General features: G+C 40.8%; 1 protein-coding gene across 1 annotated transcript in view; it reads left to right on the top strand.

Annotated features, from left to right (window-relative positions):
• Positions 1-16,409, top strand: part of LOC129620685 (antigen WC1.1-like) — a 113,543-nt gene that overhangs the window by 13,969 nt on the left and 83,165 nt on the right. The window contains exons 5-7 of the mRNA XM_055536720.1: positions 6,394-6,486; positions 6,563-6,877; positions 8,097-8,411. Coding sequence (XP_055392695.1) covers positions 6,394-6,486; positions 6,563-6,877; positions 8,097-8,411 — 723 coding nt within the window. The remainder of the gene's footprint in view (positions 1-6,393; positions 6,487-6,562; positions 6,878-8,096; positions 8,412-16,409) is intronic.

Raw genomic sequence — 16,409 nt, 5'->3', positions numbered from 1 at the left:
AACAAAGAGAATGTCCCAGCACCACAGTCACTGTCGTCCCCTCTCCTCGACGGGGAAAAGCACTTATCCAACTTCTACTAACATAGAGAGTTTTATCAATTTTTGAACTTTATATAAAATGATGCAGTATGTTGCATCTTTTGTATCTAATTTCTTAGACTCAAAATTATGTTTGGGATTCACTCATGATGTTGTTGGAGAAGGTGATGGCACCCCACTCCAGTACTCTTGGCTGGAAAATCTCATGGATGGAGTAGCCTGGTAGGCTGCAGTCCATGGGATCTCGAAGACTTGGACACGACTGAGTGGCTTCACTTTCACTTTTCACTTTCTTGCATTGGAGAAGGAAATGGCAACCCACTCCAGTGTTCTTGCCTGGAGAATCCCGGGAACAGGGGAGCCTGGTGGGCTGCTGTCTATGGGGTTGCACAGAGTTGGACATGACTGAAGCGACTTAGCTGCAGCAACAGCAGCATGATATTGTATATTGTAGCACTTTATTTTTTTTATTACTGTAAAGTATGACTTTGATCATATGGCCATGTACTAATCAATTCTACTGACAGTATGAATCTGAGTTGTTTCCAGTTCTTGACTATTACAGATATGATACTACTACTTACCATGACAATGTCTTTGGATGCAAATATGTGTTACTTACTTTCCATGTTTAACCCTTGGTCTTTTATTTTCTTTTTCTTAATCCAGTGGTGTCCTTTGATGAACTCATTTCTTAATCTTATGGAAACATAACTTGCCAACTTTTCCCTGTACATATAATGCTTCTTATAGCCTTTAAAAAAGAATTTTTGCCTACTCCAAGATCATAAAAACATTCTCCAAGAGTGTCTTATGGAAATTTTAGTATTTTCTCTTACATATAATTGTGCATTCCTTCTGGGATTGATATTGGTGTTAGATAGGTTTCATATGGACATCCAATTGAGTCAATCTTGTTCTGAAAAGACTCTTTTCCCCACTTCAGTGCCGCCTTCGTCATAAGCAGAAGGGCAAGTATGTCTGTGCTTTTTAAGACTCTCTATTCTGTTCCATGTTATCATTTGTCTATGCTTGCACCAATACTGCATTTTCTTAATTGTCATAACTTTGTCATTGTTGTTGTTCAATTGCTAAGGCATGTCTGACTCTGACCCCATGAACTACAGCTCACCAGGCTTCCGTGTCCTTCACTATCTCCCAGAGTTTCAAACTTTGTAGTTAGTCTTAATAATTTTAATTTACAAGAGTTACTTTATATTAACTCCTCTGACTTTGTTGCTTTTCTTACCAACTGTGATGGTCATTCTCGGTTGCTTGTATTTTGTATGAATTTAGAAATCAGCTTGTCATTTTCACCAAAAGAAAAGCTTAAGGGTATTTTCACTGAGATTAGATTTAAAAATTTGAGAGGAGACAAAGAAATTTGAGGATGATTGACACTGACAATGTTGAGTTTTCCAAATCATTGACATAATACATCCCTCCATTCAGTTATATCTTGAATTTCTCTCAGAGATTTTGCCCATCTTCTACTAGGATTTCTCCTAGCTATTTTATTTTTGATGTTATGAGTATTTTTGTGAAAGTGTCCTGGCAATGAATTCTCTTTGAGTTGTTTTCACCTTTTAATTTTTAAAATTTTGATATCATTTGAGACATTAAAATGTTGGGAAAGTTATATAAAAATTTCTTTATGACCTTTACCTGGGTTTCTAAATGTTAGTATCAATATTTCACTTTAATCTCTGTGTGTGTGAGTGTCTTTCCTTCTCGATTCCCCTTCTGCCCCATTTCTTCCTGAATATGTAAAATCTTTCGGAATAAGTTGAAGCCATGATGTTCCTTTACCCTTAGGACACTTCTGGGAATTTCCTTACAGAACCAGAGTTCAGTCAAGTCTTTAAATGACTTCAGCCCCAGGTGACATCTAATTGCAGCACTGAAAGACCCCACTGGAAGACTGCCAAACTGAGTCTTTTTCTGATTAATGACCCAAAGTCATAAGCAAAATGAAGTATATATTCTTTTTCTTCAGCTAAAAGTTTTGCCTTTTCATATTGATCAAATTGCTAACATCCGTTGAATCACAGAAAAAGCAAGAGAGTTCCGGAAAAACATCTATTCTGCTTTATTGACCATGCCAAACCTTTGACTGTGTGGATCATGACAAACTGGAAGATTCTTAAAGAGATGGGAATACCAGACCACCTGAGCTGCCTCCTGTACGCAGATCAAGAAGCAATAGTTAGAACTGGACATGGAAATAGAGACTGGTTCCAAACCGGGAAAGGTGTATGTCAAGGCTGTATATTGTCACCCTGCTTATTTAACTTATATGCAGAGTACATCATGTGAACTGCTGGGCTGGGTGAAGCACGAGCTGGAATCAAGATTGCCAGGAGAAATATCAATAACCTCAGATACACTGATGACACCACCTTTATGGCAGAAAGCAAAGAGGAGCTGAAGAGCCTCTTGATGAAAGTGAAAGAGTAGAGTGAAAAAGCTGGCTTAAAACTCAACATTCAAAAAACTAAGATCAAGGCATCCAGCCCCATTACTTCATGACAAATAGATGGGGAAATAATGGAATCAGTGACAGACTTTATTTTCTTGGGCTCCAAAGTCACTGTAGATGGTGACTGCAGGCATGAAATTAAAAGACATCTGTCCCTTGGAAGAAAAGCTACGACAAACCTAGACAGAATATTAAAAAGCAGAGACATTACTTTGCTGACAATTGTCCATTTAGTCAATCTATGGCTTTTCCAGTAGTCATGTATGGATGTAAGAGTTGGACCATAAGGAAGACTGAGCTCCAAAGAATTGATGCTTTTGAACTGTGGTGTTCGAGAAGACTGTTCAGAGTCCCCTGGACTTCAAGGAGATCAAACTAGTGGATCCTAATGGAAATCAGTCCTGAATATTCATTGGAAGGACTGATTCTGAAGCTGAAGCTGCAATACTTTGGCCACCTGATGAGAAGAATTGACTCACTGGAAAAGACCCTGATGCTGTAAGATTGAGGGTGGGAGAAGAAAGGGATGACAGAGGATGAGATGGTTGGATGGCATCACCGACTTGATGGACATGAGTTTGAGCAAGCTCCAGGAGTTGGTGATGGACAGGGAAGTCTGGTGAGCTGCAGCCAATGGGGTCACAAAGAGTTGGACATGAATGAGTGACTGAACTGAACTGGGCTAAATTTTGGGGGAAAATCTTCTATACAACAATATAACCAGAACTCTTGTCATGTGACCTGAATTTCTAGTTTGAAGACTATCCTCTGATCTTGCACTGTGATGTTTCTACCTTATGCTGAGCTAGTGCACAGCTACTATTATTCTTTAGTTCTTAATTTCAGCTAACACATTTTTCAGCTCTAGAAGTACTTCACTTTTGTTATTTCTCTGCAAAGATACACATTTTGTCTATTATTTCTGTAAACACTTTAATCGTGGCTATTTAAATTCTCTGTCAGGTAAATCTAGCAGCTGAAAAATTTGGGAAATTCTTTCCAATGTCTCCTTTTTCCTTTCTGTTTTTCGCGAGATCTATTTTATTTAAGTGTTTGTTTTAAAGTTAGACATTGAAGAAATTGTAGAAATCCTTCAGAAAGAATTTTGTTTTGCTTTTACTTAGGGATAGATTTGGCCTTCCCGGTGGCTCAGATGGTAAAGAATCTGCCTGCAATGCAGGAGACCTGGGTTTGATCCCTGGATTGGGAAGATCCCCTGGAGGAGGGCATGGCAACCCACTCCAGTATTCTTGCTTGAAAAATCCTATGGGCAGAGGAGCCTGGTGGGCTATAGTCCATGGGGGTCACAAACAGTCTGACATGACTGAGCGACTAAGCACAGCACAGGGATAGATTTAGGGATACAACAACTTACTTAACTCATTCTTATAGCAACACTTGGGTTAAAACAAAAATTGTGATACTGTCAGAAGGAAAACTCTGCACGGAGAAGGTGAACAATAAGAGTATGATTACTTTACTGCTGGGTCACAGCTTTCATAGCAAACATCCTCTTCCAACAACACAAGAGAAGACTCTACACATGGACATCACCAGATGGTCAACACCGAAATCAGATTGATTATATTCTTTGCAGCCAAAGATGGAGAAGCTCTATACAGGCAGCAAAACAAGACTGGGAGCTGACTGCAGATCATGAACTCCTTATTGCCAAATTCAGTCTTAAATGGAAGAAAGTGGGGAAAACCACTAGACCATTCAGGTATGACCTAAATCAAATCCCTTATGACTATACAGTGGAAGTGAGAAATAGATTTAAGGGACTAGATCTGATAGACAGAGTGCCTGATGAACTATGGACAGAGGTTCGTGACACTGTACAGGAGACAGGAATCAAGACCATCCCCCAAAAAAAGAAATGCAAAAAAGGAAAATGGCTCTCTGAGGAGGCCTTCCAAATAGGTGTGAAAAGAAGGGAAGCAAAAAGCAAAGGAGAAAAGGAAAGATATACCCATTTGAATGCAGGGTTCCAAAGAATAGCAAGGAGAAATAAGAAAGCCTTCCTCAGCAATCAATGCAAGGAAATAGAGGAAAACAACAAAATGGGAAAGACTAGAGATCTCTTCAAGAAAATTAGAGATACCAAGGGAACGTTTCATGCAAAGATGGGCTCAATAATGGATAGAAATCATATGGACCTAATAGAAGCAGAAGATATTAAGAAGAGATGGCAAGAATACACAGAAGAACTGTACAAAAAAAATCTTCACGACCTGGATATTGATGACGGTGTGATCACTCACACTCACCTAGAGCCAGAGCTCCTGGAATGAGAAGTCAAGTGGGCCTTAGGAAGCATCACTACTAACAAACTAGTGGAGGTGATGGAACTCCAGTTGAGCTATTTCAAATCCTAAAAGATGATGCTGTGAAAGTGCAGCACAAAATATGTCAGCAAATTTAGAAAACTCAGCAGTGGCCACAGGACTGGAAAAGGTCAGTTTTCATTCCAATCCCAAAGAAAGGCAATGCCAAAGAATGCTCAAACTACCACACAATTGCACTCATCTCACACACTAGTAAAGTAATGCTCAAAATTCTCCAAGCCAGGCTTCAGCAATACGTGAATCGTGAACTTCCAGATGTTCAAGCTGGTTTTAGAAAAGGCAGAGGAACCAGAGATTAAATTGCCAACATCTATTGGATCATTGAAAAAGCCAGGGAGTTCCAGGAAAACATCTATTTCTGCTTTATTGACTATGCCAAAGCCTTTGACTGTGTGGATCACAATAAACTGTGGAAAATTCTTCAAGAGATGGGAATATCAGACCACCTAACCTTCCTCTATAGAAACCTGTATGCAGGTCATAAAGCAACAGTTAAAACTGGACATGGAACAACAGACTGGATTCAAATAGGAAAAGGAGTACCTCAAGGCTGTATATTGTCATCCTGCTTATTTAACTTATATGCAGAGTACCTCATGAGAAACGCTGGGTTGGAAGAAGCACAAGCTGGAATCAAGATTGCTGGGAGAAATACCAATAACCTCAGATATGGAGATGACACCACCCTTATGGCAGAAAGTGAAGAGGAACTAAAGAGCCTCTTGATGAAAGTGAAAGAGGAGAGTGAAAAAGTTGGTTTAAAGCTCAACATTCAGAAAACTAAGATCATGGCATCTGTTCCCATCACTTCATGGCAAATGGATGGGGAGACAATGAAAGCAGTGTCTGACTTTATTTTTTTGGGCCACAAAATCACTGCAGGTGGTGACTGCAGCCAAGAACTTAAAAGACACTTACTTCTTGGAAGGAAAGTTATGACCAACCTAGACAGCATATTACAAAGCAGAGACAATACTTTGTCAACAAAGTTCCGTCTAGTCAAGGCTATGGTTTTTCCAGTAGTCATGTATGGCTATATGAGAGTTGGACCATAAAGAAAGCTGAGCAATGGAGAATTGATGCTTTTGAACTGTGGTGTTGGAGAAGACTCTTGAGAGTCCCTTGCACTGCAAGGAGATCCAACCAGTCCATCTTAGAGGAGATCAGTCCTGGGTGTTCATTGGAAGGACTGATGAAGCTGAAACTCCAGTACTTTGGCCACCTGATGTGAAGAACTCTATCATGTGAAAAGACCCTGATGCTGGGAAAGATTGAGGGCAGGAGGAGAAGGGGATGACAGAGGAGGAGATGGTTGGATGGTGTCACTGACTGGATGGACATGGGTTTGGGTGGACTCCGGGAGTTGGTGATGGACAAAGAGGCCTTGTGTGCTGCGGTTCATGGGGTTGCAAAGAGTCGGACACGACTGAGTGACTGAACTAACTAACTAACCAGGTCATCATTTCCCTTAATTCAGTTTCCTGTTCTCCAACCCTTCCAGACTTCTGATCATTGTTGTTTCTTTAGGAAACCAGATCCAGGTGCTTTCCCAGTGCAACGACTCCGTGTCTCAACCTGCAGGCTCTGCGGCCTCGGAGGAGAGCGCCCCCTCCTGCTCAGGTGAGGGTCCCACAGAACAGAAGACCCTTTTCATTCCCCAGGTCGAAGTCCCATTGTCCCATTTTTCTCTCCTCAGACAGCAGGCAGCTCCGCCTGGTGGACGGGGGCGGTCCCTGCGCCGGGAGAGTGGAGATCCTCGACCAGGGTTCCTGGGGCACCATCTGTGATGACGGCTGGGACCTGGACGATGCCCGCGTGGTGTGCAGGCAGCTGGGCTGTGGAGAAGCCCTCAATGCCGTGGGGTCTGCTCACTTCGGGGCAGGATCAGGGCCCATCTGGTTGGACAACTTGAACTGCACAGGAAAGGAGTCCCAAGTGTGGAAGTGCCCTTCCCGGGGCTGGGGGCGGCACGACTGCAGACACAAGCAGGACGCGGGGGTCATCTGCTCAGGTCTGCGCTGCGCACTGTCCACAGGTGGGGGAGGGGTGGGGCCCTGGAGAACGGGGTCTGAGCCCTGAGGGAGAGATGCCTAAAGGACCAGAGAAGGAGGCTTCCTCCCATGGAGCCTGTCTTTCCAGCAGACGTGAAGATGAGGTGCTTTCACTTCCTCCCGCAGCAGCTGAGGATCTGGTCCTTTCTTCTCAGCAGTGTTTCCTGGCAGAGCCGTTTTTTACAGTTTTTCTTGAAAGCAGGGCTCTCTCCAGTTACATACAAAAGTTTTAAATCCATAGTAATAGTTTCCTTTTGCTTCAGTAACAATTGACCAATTAGTGGGTTACAACAACATGTATTTATTTCCTTACACTTCTGTAGCTTACATGTCCAGCAGGGATCTCCCTGGGCCTGGATCAAGGCTTCAGCAGGGCTGCATCACTTCTGCGGCTCTGGGGGAGAATCTATTTCTTGTCTTTTCAATCTTCTAGATAAAAAAAAAAGAAAGTTAGTCCCACAGTCGTGTCTGACTCTTTGCGATCCCATGGACTGTATCCTGCCCTGCCCCTCTGTCCATGGAATTCTCAAGCTTCTAGAAACTGCCTACATCCCTTGGTTCACAGCCTCCTTCATCCATTATCAAACCAGCAATGCTACAGGCCTCCAGATATTATCCAGCGTCACATTTCTCTCTCTAGGCAGAGCTAAGAAATGTATTCCATGTTTAAGGATAGTGGGTCTAAGGATGTGCTCAGACTGGGCTCACATTGTTCATACAATATTCTAGCTTAATCTCACCATCCCAAGGTACTTATCTTAATCACATCTGTAAATCCTTTTTCTCAGCTATGGTAACATATTCACAGATTGCAGAGATTGGGATGTGGACATTTTGGGTTAATTATTCTGCCTATCTCCCTAATATCCACATCACATCCCTTAACATACTCTTCAAAGATTTTGTTAGGAAGCAGAATTCAGCTGTCCCTCCCTGACTAGCGCCCACACAGTTTGGTCTTCCTCTCAGTTCATATCCACTACACCATTGTGGTAGAAATAGAAAGACAGATACAAATGGACAAAGTCAGTTAAAAGGGAGGCAATGTCAGTCTTGTCATCTAGTGGGTATCTCTTGAACAAGGTCAGAGATGAATGTTTACCATTTCTAGAAGAAAGGAAAACCTAGAACATGCAGCAAAGTTTTCATTGTGTCCTGTTTCCTCTCTTTCAACCTTAGAGTTCCTGGCCCTCAGGATGGTGAGTGAGGACCAGCAGTGTGCTGGGTGGCTGGAAGTTTTCTACAACGGGACCTGGGGCAGTGTCTGCCGCAGCCCCATGGAAGACATCACTGTGTCCGTGATCTGCAGACAGCTTGGCTGTGGGGACAGTGGAACCCTCAACTCTTCTGTTGCTCTTAGAGAAGGTTCTAGACCCCAGTGGGTGGATGGAATCCGGTGTCAGAAAACTGACACCTCTCTCTGGCAGTGTCCTTCTGACCCTTGGAATTACAACTCATGCTCTCCAAAGGAGGAAGCCTATATCTGGTGTGCAGGTGATTTACTGTATGTTTCTGTGTGTCTGTCCCAACCCTGTAGGATCCAGTGAGATTTGATATTTTAAAATCTAAGTGATGAGTTTAGTTTGGGTCCACAAAATGACATTAAGTGAAAATGCTAGTGTCCGACTCTTTGTGTCTGCATGGACTGTAGCCTGCCAGGCTCCTCTGTCCACGGAATTCTCCAGGCTAGAATACTGGAATGGGTTTCCATTCCCTTCTCCAGGGGCTCATCCCAACCTAGGTATCACAAGTGAGTCTCCCACACTGCAGTCAGATTCTTTACTGTCTGAGCCACCAGAGAAGCCTAAATGAGGTAAGGATGAAATTAATTTTTATCTACATATTCCAATCTTGTTTGTTAAAATTTTTAATTGAGATGTAATTCTTGTAACATTATATTAGTTCTAAGTGTAAAACATAGTGTTTATGTTTTTCTTCAGTTCAGTTCAGTCGCTCAGTCGTGTCCGACTCTTTGCGACCCCATGAAACGCAGCACGCCAGGCCTCCCTGTCCATCCCGAACTCCCGGAGTTCACCCAGACTCACGTCCATCGAGTCAGTGATGCCATCCAGCAATCTCATCCTCTGTCGTCCCCTTTTCCTCCTGCCCCCAATCCCTCCCAGCATCAGAGTCTTTTCCAATGAGTCAACTCTTCCCATGAGGTGGCCAAAGTACTGGAGTTTCAGCTTTAGCATCATTCCTTCCAAGGAAATCCCAGGGCTTATCTCCTTCAGAATGGATTGGTGGGATCTCCTTGCAGTCCAAGGGACTCTCAAGAGTCTTCTCCAACACATTTCTTCAGCACTCAGCCTTCTTCACAGTCCAACTCTCACATCCATACATGACCACAGGAAAAACCATAGCCTTGACTAGACGAACCTTTGTTGGCAAAGTAATGTCTCTGCTTTTGAATATGCTATCTAGGTTGGTCATAACTTTCCTTCCAAGGAGTAAGCGTCTTTTAATTTCATGGCTGCAGTCACCATCTGCAGTGATTTTGGAGCCCAAAAAAATAAAGTCTGACACTGTTTCCACTGTTTCCCCATCTATTTCCCATGAAGTGATGTGACCGGATGCCATGATCTTCGTTTTCTGAATGTTGAGCTTTAAGCCAACTTTTTCACTCTTCACTTTCACTTTCATCAAGAGGCTTTTGTGTTCCTCTTCACTTTCTGCCATAAGGATGGTGTCATCTGCATATCTGAGGTGACTGATATTTCTCCCAGCAATCTTGATTCCAGCTTGTGTTTCTTCCAGTCCAGTGTTTCTCATGATGTACTCTGCATATAAGTTAAAAAAGCAGGGTGACAATATACAGCCTTGATGTACTCCTTTTCCTATTTGGAACCAGTCTGTTATTCTATGTCCAGTTCTAACTGTTGCTGCCTGACCTGCATACAAATTTCTCAAGAGACAGATCAGTGGTCTGGTATTCCCATCTCTTTCAGAATTTTCCACAGTTTATTGTGATCCACACAGTCAAAGGCTTTGGCACAGTCAATAAAGCAGAAATAGATGTTTTTCTGGAACTCTCTTGCTTTTTTGATGATCCAGCGATGTTGGCAATTTGATCTCTGGTTCCTCTGCCTTTTCTAAAACCAGCTTGAACATCAGGAAGTTCACGGTTCACATATTGCTGAAGCCTGGCTTGGAGAATTTTGAGCATTACTTTACTAGCGTGTGAGATGAGTGCAACTGTGAGGTAGTTTGAGCATTCTTTGGCATGGCCTTTCTTTGGGATTGGAATGAAAACTGACCTTTTGCAGTCCTGTGGCCACTGCTGAGTTTTCCAAATTTGCTGGCATATTGAGTGCAGCACTTTCACAGCATCATCTTTCAGGATTTGAAATAGCTCAACTGGAATTCCATCACCTTCACTAGCTTTGTTCGTAGTGATGCTTTCTAAGGCCCACTTGACTTCACATTCCAGGATGTCTGGCTCTAGGTCAGTGATCACACCATCGTGATTATCTGTGTCGTGAAGATCTTTTTTGTCAGTTCTTCTGTGTATTCTTGCCATCTCTTCTTAATATCTTCTGCTTCTGTTAGGTCCATACCATTTCTGTCCTTTATCGAGCCCATCTTTTCATGAAATGTTCCCTTGGTATCTCTAATTTTCTTGAAGAGATCTCTAGTCTTTCCTATTCTGTTGTTTTCCTCTATTTCTTTGCATTGATCTCTGAGGAAGGCTTTCTTATCTCTTCTTGCTATTCTTTGGAACTCTGCATTCAGATTCTTATATCTTTCCTTTTCTCCTTTGCTTTTCACTTCTCTTCTTTTCACAGCTATTTGTAAGGCCTCCCCAGACAGCCATTTTGCTTTTTTGCATTTCTTTTCCATGGGGATGGTCTTGATCCCTGTCTCCTGTACAATGTCATGAACCTCATTTCATAGTTCATCAGGCACTGTATCTATCAGATATAGGCCCTTAAATCTATTTCTAACTTCCACTATATAATCATAAGGGACATATTGGTAAATCATCACCACGCATACAGTGATATCCATCACCACATGTAGTTACAATTTTTTTTCTTTTGATCCCACAAGTAAGAATTTGCATGCTGCAACTAAGACCCAGGACAACCAAATAAATAATTAATTTTAAAAGAGTATTATTCTCTTCATAGTCTTGACATAAGAACATGCATTGTGCTTTTTTTTTTTTTTTTTTAAATCCACATTAGGGCTTCCCTGGTATCTAAGCTGGTAAAAAGAATCTGCCTACAATGCAGGAGACCCCGGTTTGATTCCTGGGTCAGGAAGATCCACTGGAGAAGGGATAGGCTACTCACTCCAGTATTCTTGGGCTCCCCTGATGACTCAGCAGGTAAAGAATCTGCCTGCAATGTGGGAAACCTAGGTGCGATCCCTGGCTTGGGAAGACCCCTGGAGAAGGGAAAGGCTACCCACTCCAGTATTCTGGCCTGGAGAATTCCATGGACTGTATACTCCATGCGGTCGTAAAGAGTTGGACATGAGTGAGCGACTTTCACAAACACTGTATACAAAAATATTATCTTCTTTCCTATATTACAGTTTTATGATATCTTTCATGACAATATTTTTTTTCCTCTAGACTGTTTTAAAATTTTTTATTTATTTATAGGAATCCTTTATAAACCAACATCACTTCAGTTCAGTCACTCAGTTGTGTCAGCTTCAGCATCAGTCCTTCCAATGAGCACTCAGGACTGATCTCCTTTAAGATGGACTGGTTGGATCTCCTTGCAGTCCAAGGGACTCTCAAGAGTCTTCTCCAACACCACAGTTCAAAAGCATCAATTTTTCAGTGCTCAGCTTTCTTTATAGTCTTATAAAGAAACATCACTTACTTTTTCTTAAATATTTTTGTAAATATTTCCCCCATTTTTTGCATATATGTTTAAGGTTAATATGTGAATGGGGGGGTATGTTATCAAATCTATAATGGTTTACTTTTTGACTTCTGCCTTTAATGAAATGCTTCATATGCCATTCTTAATCTCAAAATAATATTGAATCAAGTTTTATTTTCTGCAAATAATTTTACAGTTCCACTAAAGAATATTCAAAACCTAATTTTGAATTCATTTATTTATCTGAAATTATTTTACTATGTGTGATTGTATAATATCATCGCCAGATAAAAATTACATTTTAGATATGTGATAGCTTCATCACAAAATAAAAACACATTGCTTCATGATTTCATGGATATGATGTCAAAAGTACAGGCAACAAAGCAAAAATAGACAAGTGGGAATATATCAAACTAAAAATCTTCTTCAAGCCAAAGGAAACATCAACAGAGTGAAAAAGCAAGCTAGCACAAATTATATAAGGTATTAATTTCCAAACAAATAAGGAATTCCTGCAACTCAAGAAAAAAAAATCCAAAACCTAATAACTCATTTGAAAAATTGGCCAGGGGCTTGAATAGACAGTTCTCTAAAGAAGACATACAAATGGCCAGTGGGTGTATGAAAAATGGTTGACATTGTCAATCATCAGGGAAATGTAAATCAAAACCAGAAAGAGATATCATCTCACACATGTCAGAATGACTGTGTTTTTGTTTTTTTTTTTAAAGATACCTATGTGTTTGCAAGGCTGTGGAGAAATTGACACTTTTTGTGTACTTATCCACATGAAATGTATAAATTTTATTAATAAAGCTATGCAATCCAGGGGTTAAATCTCTGGACTTTCACTGTCATGGGTCCAGGTTCAATCCCTGACCTGGGAACTAAGATCCCCCGAGCCACAGCACAGCCAAAAACAAACAACAACACAAAAACTATGACCAAAAAATCTGTATGATTTGTAGTGATGTCCCTTTTCATTCTTGGTATTGTTAACTTCATTTACTCTCTGCTCTTCATTGGTATTTATCAGTGTTCATCAATTTTCAATGAGCCATGTTTAAAGGGTTTTTTCCTATGTTTTCCATCTTATACTTAACTTCTTTTCCATTCATTATTATTCCTTTTTTAATTAACCCCAACATTCTATATTTTTTTCTTATCTCCTAGTTTCTTAATTGAAGCTTACATTTTTTTTCACTTTCGGTCTTTCCTCTTCACTAAATCTAGGGTATAAATGTCCCTTAGGCCCTACTTGAGTTTCATTAGAAGAATTTATGATAATATCATTATTTTGTGTTTATTATCATTATTATTGTATTTTTATTATCATTATTTCACAATATTTGGTAAATTTTAAATTTATTCCCAGACTCAGGTGTTTTTTGGAAGGGTGTTGCTGAATTTCCCAAAATAGGGATGGCTAACAATATTTTCTTTTTAATTCTTAATTTTATTCCATGTGGTCAGAGTAAATACTCTGTATGTATTCAAAGAGTGAAATATTTTGTCCTATTATGTGGTCATTTTTGATAAATGTTCCTAGTGCATTTACAATAATGTGAACTCTTGCATTGTTGGGTGCATTGCTCTATGTGTTACTTAGTTAAATGTGCTGATTACTTTGTTGTACATCTACTGTATTCTTTGTTTTTTGTATGTCTGGTTTGTATGCTATTGAAAAAGATACAGTAAAAATCCCCCATTTTGATTGTGATTTTGCATATTTCTTCTTTTCATTCTGTCAAGTATATTTCAAAATATGTTCTGTTACCTTTCTTGAATTTTGATGTCTGTATCTTTATTAAGGGTGCATCTCATTATAATCTTGAAAATTCCCTCTTTAATTCAATTAGTGTTCAGTTCAGTTCAGTTCAATTGCTCAGTTGTGTCCAACTCTTTGCGACCCGATGGACTGTAGCATGCCAGGCTGCCCTGTCCACCACCAACTCCCAAAGTTTACCCAAACTCATGTCCATTGAGTCAGTGATGCCATCCAGCAATCTCATCCTCTGTCATCCCCTTCTCCTTCTGCCCCCTATCTTTCTCAGCATCAGGGTCTTTTGAAATGATTCAGCTCTTCACATCAGGTGGCCAAAATATTGGAGTTTCAGCTTCAGCATCAGTCCTTCCAGTGAACACTCAGGACTGATCTCCTTTAGGATGGACTGGTTGGCTCTCCTTGCAGTCCAAGGGACTCTCAAGAGTCTTCTCCAACACCACAGTTCAAAAGAATCAATTCTCTGTTGCTCAACTTTCTTTACAGTCCAACTCTCACATCCACACATGACTACTAGAAAAACCATAGCTTTGACTAGATGGACCTTTGTTGGCAAAGTAATGTCTCTGCTTTTTAATATGCTGTCTAGGTTGATTATAACTTTCCTTCCAAGGAGCAAGTGTCTTTTAATTTCATGGCTGCAGTCACCATCTGCCGTGATTTTGGAGCCCCCAAAATAAAGTCAGCCACTGTTTCCACTGTTTCCATATCTATTTGCCATGAAGTGATGAGACCGGATGCCATGATCTTAGTTTTCTGAATGTTGAGCTTTAAGCCAACTTTTCACTCTCCTCTTTCACTTTCATCAAGAGGCTCTTTAGTTCTTCTTCACTTTCTGCCATACGGGTTATGTCATCTGCATATCTGAGGTGATTGCTTTGTCTCCCAGCAAACTTGATTCCACCTTGTGCTTCATCTAGCCCAGCATTTCTCATGAGGTACTCTGTATATAAGTTAAATAAGCAGGATAACAATATACAGCCATGATGTAGTCCTTTTCTTATTTGGACCCAGTCTGTTGTTCCATGTCCAGTTCTAACTGTTGCTTTATGACCTGCATACAGGTTTCTCAAGAGGCAGGTTCGGTGGTCTGGTATTCCCATCTCTTGAAGAATTTTCCACAGTTTATTGTGATCCACACAGTCAAAGGCTTTGGCATAGTCAATGAAGCAGAAATAGATGTTTTCCTGGAACTCTCTTGCTTTTTCAACGATCCAACAGATGTTGGCAATTTGATCTCTTGTTCCTTTGCCTTTTCTAAAACCAGCTTATACCTCTGGAATTTCCTGGTTCATGTATTGCTGAAGCCTGGCTTGGAGAATTTTGAGCATTGCTATACTAGCGTGTGAGATGAGTGCAATTGTGTGGTAGTTTGAGCATTCTTTTGCATTGCCTTTCTTTGGGATTGGAATGAAAACTGACCTTTTGCAGTCCTGTGGCCACTGCTGAGTTTTCCAAATTTGCTGGCATATTGAGTGCAGCACCTTCACAGCATCATCTTTCAGGATTTGAAATAACTCAACTGGAATTCCATCACCTCCACTAGCTTTGTTCGTAGTGATGCTCCCTAAGGCCCACTCTACTTCACATTCCAGGATGCCCGGCTCTAGGTCAGTGATCACACACCATCGTGATTATCTGGTCATGAAGATCTTTTTTTGTACAGTTCTTCTGCTTATTCTTCCCACTGCTTCTTAATATCTTCTACTTCTGTTAGGTCCATACCATTTCTTTTATTGACCTCATCTTTTCATGAAATGTTCCCTTTATCTCTAATTTTCTTGAAGCGATCTCTAGTCTTTCCCATTTTGTTGTTTTCCTCTGTTTCTTTGCACTGATCTCTGAGGAAGGCTTTCTTATCTCTCCTTGCTATTCTTTGACATCCTGCATTCACATGGGTATATCTTTCCTTATCTCCTTTGCTTTTTGCTTCTCTTCTTTTCACAGCTATTTGTAAGGCCTCCTCAGAGAGCCATTTTCCTTTTTTGTATTTCTTTTTCTTGGGGATGGTCTTGATTCCTGTCTCCTGTACAGTGTCACGAACCTCTGTCCATAGTTCATCAGGCACTCTATCAGATCTAGTCCCTTAAATCTATTTCTCACTTCCACTGTATAGTCATAAGGGATTTGATTTAGGTCATGCCTGAATGGTCTAGTGGTTTTCCCCACTTTCTTCAACTTAAGACTGAATTTGGAAATAAGGAGTTCATGATCTGAGCCACAGCCAGCTACTGTTCTTGTTTTTGCTGCCTGTATAGGGCTTCTCCATCTTTGGCTGCAAAAATATAATCAATCTGATTTCGGTGTCAGCCATCTGGTGAAGTCCATGTGTAGAGTCTTCTCTTGTGTTGTTGGAAGAGGGTGTTTGCTATGATCAGTGTGTTCTCTTGGCAAAACTCTCTTAGCCTTTGCCCTGCTTCATTCTGTACTCCAAGATCAAATTTGCCTGTTACTCCAGGTGTTTCTTGACTTCATACTTTTGCATTACAGTCCCCTATAATGAAAAGGACATCTTTTTTTGGGTGTTAGTTCTAAAAAGTCATGTAGGTCTTCATAGAACCATTCAACTTCAGCTTCTTTAGCATTACTGGTTGGGGCATGGACTTGGATTACCGTGATATTGAATGGTTTGCCTTGGAAACGAACAGAGAGATCATTCTGTTGTTTTTGAGATTGCACCCAAGTACTGCATCTCAGACTCTTTTGTTGACTATGATGGTTACTCCATTTCTTCTAAGTGATTCCTCCCCACAGTAGTAGATATAATGGTCATATGAGTTACATTCACCTATTCCAGTCCATTTTAGTTCACCGATTCCTAGAATGTCGACGTTCACTGTTGCTATCTCCTGTTTGACCATTTCCAAT

This window comes from Bubalus kerabau, chromosome 1, assembly GCF_029407905.1.
Source record: "Bubalus kerabau isolate K-KA32 ecotype Philippines breed swamp buffalo chromosome 1, PCC_UOA_SB_1v2, whole genome shotgun sequence".
Classification (NCBI taxonomy): domain Eukaryota; kingdom Metazoa; phylum Chordata; class Mammalia; order Artiodactyla; family Bovidae; genus Bubalus; species Bubalus kerabau.
This window is presented reverse-complemented; position numbering and strand designations above follow the sequence as displayed.